Source organism: Carassius carassius, chromosome 36 (genome assembly GCF_963082965.1).
Source record: "Carassius carassius chromosome 36, fCarCar2.1, whole genome shotgun sequence".
In the NCBI taxonomy this organism is placed as follows: Eukaryota; Metazoa; Chordata; class Actinopteri; order Cypriniformes; family Cyprinidae; genus Carassius; species Carassius carassius.
In genome coordinates this window covers 16,083,652-16,090,435 of record NC_081790.1, presented here as the reverse complement: position 1 = coordinate 16,090,435, position 6,784 = coordinate 16,083,652, and the positions used below count along the sequence as shown (strand labels likewise).

The 6,784-nt window shown below is 39.0% G+C and overlaps 1 protein-coding gene across 1 annotated transcript; it reads right to left on the bottom strand.

Annotated features, from left to right (window-relative positions):
* Nucleotides 1-1,101: 1,101 nt before the first annotated feature.
* On the bottom strand, nucleotides 1,102-6,567 carry zgc:165604 (uncharacterized protein LOC792578 homolog). The gene is made up of 6 exons (XM_059525615.1): nucleotides 6,059-6,567; nucleotides 5,211-5,365; nucleotides 3,808-4,006; nucleotides 1,853-2,008; nucleotides 1,644-1,766; nucleotides 1,102-1,564 (listed from the first exon to the last, which is right to left on the bottom strand). The coding sequence occupies exons 1-6, from the start codon at nucleotides 6,198-6,200 to the stop codon at nucleotides 1,365-1,367; spliced, it is 975 nt and encodes a 324-aa protein (XP_059381598.1). The 5' UTR covers nucleotides 6,201-6,567; the 3' UTR covers nucleotides 1,102-1,364.
* Nucleotides 6,568-6,784: the final 217 nt, after the last annotated feature.

Genomic DNA, 6,784 nt, shown 5'->3' with positions numbered 1-6,784 from the left:
AGATTCTCTATGGGGTTCAGGTCAGGAGAGTTGGCAGGCCAATTGAGCACAGTAATACCATGGTCAGTAAACCATTTACCAGTGGTTTTGGCACTGTGAGCAGGTGCCAGGTCGTGCTGAAAAATGAAATCTTCATCTCCATAAAGCTTTTCAGCAGATGGAAGCATGAAGTGCTCCAAAATCTCCTGATAACTAGCTGCATTGACCCTGCCCTTGATAAAACAAAGTGGACCAACACCAGCAGCTGACATGGCACCCCAGACCATCACTGACTGTGGGTACTTGACACTGGACTTCAGGTATTTTGGCATTTCCTTCTCCCCAGTCTTCCTCCAGACTCTGGCACCTTGACACGCCTGTGCACGGTGGCTCTGGATGTTTCTACTCCAGACTCAGTCCACTGCTTCCGCAGGTCCCCCAAGGTCTGGAATCGGTCCTTCTCCACAATCTTCCTCAGGGTCCGGTCACCTCTTCTCGTTGTGCAGCGTTTTTTGCCACACTTTTTCCTTCCCACAGACTTCCCACTGAGGTGCCTTGATACAGCACTCTGGGAACAGCCTATTCGTTCAGAAATTTCTTTCTGTGTCTTACCCTCTCGCTTGAGGGTGTCAATGATGGCCTTCTGGACAGCAGTCAGGTCGGCAGTCTTACCCATGATTGCGGTTTTGAGTAATGAACCAGGCTGGGAGTTTTTAAAAGCCTCAGGAATCTTTTGCAGGTGTTTAGAGTAAATAAGTTGATTCAGATGATTAGGTTAATAGCTCATTTAGAGAACCTTTTCATGATATGCTATTTTTTGAGATGGACCTGTATATATTAACAAAATGAAAGTATATTAAAAGTTTCAAATTAACACGCAAATTTACTTTCTCAAACAAACTAAAAATGCCTGTGGTCATCCACATTTTTATTGAAGTTAAATTGGAATTCAATTCCAAAGCAAATGCAATTACAATCAACTTTATGCCATGTATGAAATTAAGGAATGAAATCAATATCCAATATGACCCTCTACAAAGCATAAACATATCTACCAAAAGACCAAGCTCAACTTGTGTTAATTTATAGTCACTTCTGATTATCTGTTGAGATTATACGCAGCTTGTGCTTTAGAAGCCCCTAACTTTATATTCTGGGTTAAATACAATTCAAATGGATTTTATAGCATTTGTGGCATGCTATCAATTACCGTGTCTGTAGTCTTTGGGTAACTTTAATGCATTTAAGCACTTAAAAAGCACTGGACCTGAAAGGATTCTTTATCAGAAAATGTATAAATGTGTGCTTTATGTAGCCTGACACAAACTGGCCTTCACCATAGATTAGTGCAGAGATGATCCAGATGATCACTTCCCATCCTTGTCTCAAACAAAAGAGCGTTTAATGAGAGAGGGTGTGTATTTGATCTCATTATAGCACTCATCTTCCTCGTGGCTGTTCCTCCATTTGCTCTCCTGTGCCGAACGGTGGAGCCACAGCACCAGCACCATCAGAGCCAGCAGGAGCAGGGCCATGGAGAGACTCAACAGCACACCCTGCAGGATGCCGGGAGAATTATCCGGAGCTACACGTTCACAGAAAAGACAAATCTGTCATCTACTCACTCCCATGTGATTTCAAATCTGCAGTACAGGGAGACTCACGTGTATAGACAGACAGGTTAATGTAGCAGTGCTGGGTTCCCAGTGGGTTGGTCACTGAACAGCGGTAGAGGCCAGAGGTCTGCGCAGACACATTGACAATGTGCACCGAGCCCGTCGTGTCACCTGCGACAGATATAGGTATGAAAAATTGTTTCTGCATGCCTTATGTGTGTTGTACATTTGTAATAAAGCTTTTTTTTTTTTTTTACCATCCATGTTCACTGGCAGTGTCATCTTATCGGGTTCTAGCTTCTCCCAGATCACCTGTGGAGTAGGAAAGCCCTCTGCCACAACACAGGACAGTCGCACATTGCCTCCAGCTTCGGTGTCCCCTTCCCATAGACACACGGGAAGAGACGGAGGTGCTGCTCACACACACACACACACACACACACACACACACACAGAAAAAGTCATACAAGGAGAAAGATTTAAACGTATTATGTGAAGTATAGCAGCAGGATCTGGAATGAAGCATGTCCGAATGAACGCAAATATAATAATATACTGTCCAAACACTGGAGTAATTGAGGTTGCAACACAGTATGGTTCACTTTTATTTTTTTTTATAGTTTTTATGAATATTTCAAATTAGCTTTAAGTTTTAATAATTGAGTTGTTTACCTTTGTCGCTTTAAATTTTTTGTTTGTTTTTAAAGTAATTGGATATTACTTCAGTTATCTTCCAATACAGCATTTTATATTTATTTTTAATTTTTTTTCATTTTTAGGTTAATATTTGTGTATGTGTGATTTTTGGGTGAACTAACCCTTTAAACCAGTCTGAGATATATATATATATATATATATATATAGTGCCACTGCAGTTGTCTTTGTTTGGACCCATTTTCGTTGACGGTGCGACATCAGACTGGTTTAAAGGGTTAGTTCACCCAAAAATGAAAATTATGTCGTTAATGACTCACCCTCATGTCGTTCCAAACCCGTAAGACCTCCGTTCATCTTCAGAACACATCTTTTAGATTTAGTCCGAAAGCTTTCTGTCCCTCCATTGAAAATGTATGTATGGTATACTGTCCATGTCCAGAAAGGTAATAAAAACATCATCAAAGTAGTCCATGTGACATCAGAGGGTCCGTTAGAATTTGTTAAAGCATCGAAAATACATTTTGGTCCAAAAATAACAAAAAATATGACTTTATTCAACATTATATTTGCAATATCCATTACTTTATAATAATATTTCACTATGTTTACTGTATTTTTAGAGTGACTTTCAAAAAGATTTTTAACGATCACAGATTTTGAATGGTAGTAATATCCCCTTGATTCAAGCCTTCGGTTTACATTAGCACAGAATCAATCATCAAAAGAATCAGTTCGGTTCAGATGCTCTGTGTCAGTCTGCTTCACGCTGAATCACGCATGCGCAGTATCATCAGCTCCTCGGTTCTCGACTCGGATGCGTCTGACAGAAACGGTTCTTGACTCGAGAACGAGTCAATCGTTCGTTCGTTATCTGGCTCGGCTCGGTGTTCATCTTCAGTTCTATCTTCACAGCAGTTCAGTCAGTGTACTGTTCGATTTGGTGAACTGGTTCTAGAAGAACCGGTTAAATCGAATGATTCGTTCGCGAACCGAATATCACTACACTTGAACGCGCTCACAACAGACCCGAAAGAGAAGACTGCTGAATAAAGTCGTAATTTTTGTTATTTTTGGACCAAAATGTATTTTCGATGCTTTAACAAATTCTAACTGACCATCTGATGTCACATGGACTACTTTGATGATGTTTTTATTACCTTTCTGGACATGGACAGTATACCATACATACATTTTCAATGGAGGGACAGAAAGCTTTCGGACTAAATCTAAAATATCTTAGATGTGTTCTGAAGATGAACGGAGGTCTTACGGGTTTGAAACGACATGAGGGTGAGTCATTAACGACATAATTTTCCTTTTTGGGTGAACTAACCCTTTAACTTGCAAGACTGTGTCTCAAATGTAAGTTACTCAGTTTGAACTGTTATATAAAAACCACATCACACTTGCAGTTGTGTTGTTGGTTTGATTGTTTGACCTTGTGCGTTGTGTTTACAATCGCAGCAGTGTGACAGAACTTTTGCTCGTGTGAAATTACTTAGCTAGCTGTGAAATAGCTGTTTATATGACTATTATGATGCAGTATATATGATACCCAAAACAGTGAGGCTGAGCTCTCCTATGCCCGGGTCTCCAGTCTCAGGTGGGTTGCTGACCACACAGCGATAGACTCCGGCGTCAGAGACACGCGTGTAGTTCAGAATGATGCCCGCACTCCAGGGCGTTCCTACAAACCCCACCCTGCCCGTGAACGAAGGGCTTTCAATCACCTGTCCGTTATCATACACGATCACCTGCACAACGATAGATACCAGTCATTAAGATCATACTCGTACAGTATTTTTGATGTTTAACCCCTGGTCAGTTCCAGCTGACTGAGATGCATCCTAACCCTCACAGCTTTATTTTCATCTGGGATTTAATATTGTGTCTAACTTAAGTCTGTTTACACCAAGAATAATATAATAACAATAACTTTATCATCCAGACCAACAGGTTTTAAGGTATTTTAAATTACATTTAAGTTTTTTTACTCCACCCATGTCATTCTAAACCTATATGACTTTTTTCTGCAGGAAAGCAATGATATTTTGAAGAATGTTGGTAACCAAGCAGTTTTGTTTCCTATTGACTTGCATTATATGGACAATAAATACAATGCAAGTCAATGTGAAGTGAAACTGTTTGGTTTCCATCATTCTTCAAATGATCTTTTTCAGGGTTTCTGTGGGTCTTAAAAAGGCTTCATTCACCCATCCATAGTTTAAGGCCTTAGCTGAAGAGTCTTAAATTCATAAAGTCACTTCATTAAATTAAATACATTCTTAGTCATGAAATTTGATATAGAGGACATTGAAAAAAAAAAAATGAATATCTTCCTCAGTATTTTTGTTTTCCAATATCTAAATCATGACTAATCAAGAGTCATGAAAATAAATGAGTATTATTAAGTGACTTTATGCTTAAAACAAGAACATATATCAGTCAGTGAAATGTTGTTCCTGGAGTAAATGTAGTAATGTATCTTGATTTCAGAATGTTTAGACTGGAAAGCAAGACCAAAACATTTTTTTATTTATTTGTTTGCAGTGTGATCAGAAGGTCCAGTAAAGGGTATTTCCATATTAAAGATTTTTAAATGAATTAAAGAGTAATGGAGATCAGTCGTATTTTCAAACGTTGAACCATCGGCTTGGTGTGTCCTGGCCTCAGGTTCCACACTTTAAAGTTTGATGGATTTTGATTGGCTGTCAATGTTTTGATTGTTCATCAGGTGAAAAAAAAAAGTGATTCCTTCAATATTGTTCTCCTGTGTTATTATCATTATAATTATGGACTCGATTTTTCAAACTTGGTCATAGTTAACGTAATAGTTATCATTCTTGGTGTGAATAGGCCATGAGTTCTAGTTGATCCATGTCACATTTAAATCCATTCAATCTATGAAAGTTTTAGTCAAATCAATGGATAGATCAGTAGATGGATCTCTAGACTGACCTGTATGGGGGAGTCGGGGTCTGAGAGCGGGGTCAGGGTCCAGATGATGCTGAGTCTGTACAAGGGCATCATGGTGAAGAATGAACAGGACAGCGTGACAGAATCTCCCTGCACAACGTCCACACTAGACTCGCTCACGGTCACCCGGACTGCACCTGGATGGGGTAGGGGAAACACTCAAGCGGGATAATGCACGTTTGCACTTGAATTGTGGCCAATTTTCTTATTTCAAACAATTGGCGATGACACATCACTTGCAGGCCTATTTATTCCACAGTTCTGTTGTGTAGCTCTCAAGCTCTCTCCTTCCATCTCAATGGCTGCCTCATTACTGTAATGATAAGTCCCACCCCACTATCCTTCCACCCCCAGGCCTTTGTGTGTGTGTGGGAAAGCACAGTGACTCTAAAGCCTTAATTACAGCTGACAGCCTTGGCAAGGACAAATACACCAACAGAGCGAACAATGGTGTTCATTTCTTCTTCTAAATAAAAAAACTGACCCAAATTACAAATATTTCAATTATTGTAACGTTACACTTAAAACGCATATTACAAAAAAGCTCAGATGACCTTTGTTGCACACTGCACACTTTTACCTCATTTAAACATTTCACATGTAAAAAGACTGATTTCTAAAGGTTTTGTCAAATAAACAACATCGTTATGGTATGTTAGAATATGTTAACCCTGGTTTTGAAATGTGCAGACCTGAAATTAGCATTCTGCAAGTTATCAAGTAGGAGTTTTCTGTAGTTGTATAAATGTTCTTCTGCCCAAGTCATGTTTTCTTTTCTTTTTTCCCCAACATATTAACAGCCTAACACTAAGAATGAAATCAACACGCACCATATTGAAGAAGAGTGGATGCCGTGCAGGCCAACCAGAGGAGCCTCCATCCTGTACAGCCCATCACTGAGAGGATCTGTGTGTTTCCCCCTTCAAAACTCACTGGCTCGTACTGGACAGGCATATCTGGGTTATTGGGCATTAAAGGGGGGCAGTTCTCGTTCTCTCTCCCTTTATCTCCCACCCTCGCTCTCACTGTTTCTCCATAACACACACAGTGAATAGTACAGCTGTCCCTGTAGTGTTAAATAAGTAAGCATCTGCTGAATCAGGGCTTGTAAACTTTATGGCACAGACCCACAAATGTGCTGAGGAACCCCCTACCTAAAATATGAGGGTAGATCTATACACTACCATTCAAAATCTGTGATCGTTAAAAATCTTTTCGAAAGTCACTCTAAAAATACAGTAAAAATAGTGAAATATTATTATAAAGTAATGGATATTGCAAATATTTTCAGTAGTCATTACTCTAGTCTTCAGTGTCACATGATCCTTCAGAAATCATTAGAATATGATAAAATATTATAATGCTTAATACACTGTATCACATATATCATAACAATATAAAAGGGACTTTACTATCACATGCATAACTGCTAAATAAAAGTACCTTCAAAGTAGCAAAACATTACAAAAACGGTAGATGTAAAGTGTATATTTTGAAAAATGTAAAAAAAAAAAAAAAAAAAAAAAGTGTACTGTTATCTGGAAATTTTATTTTTT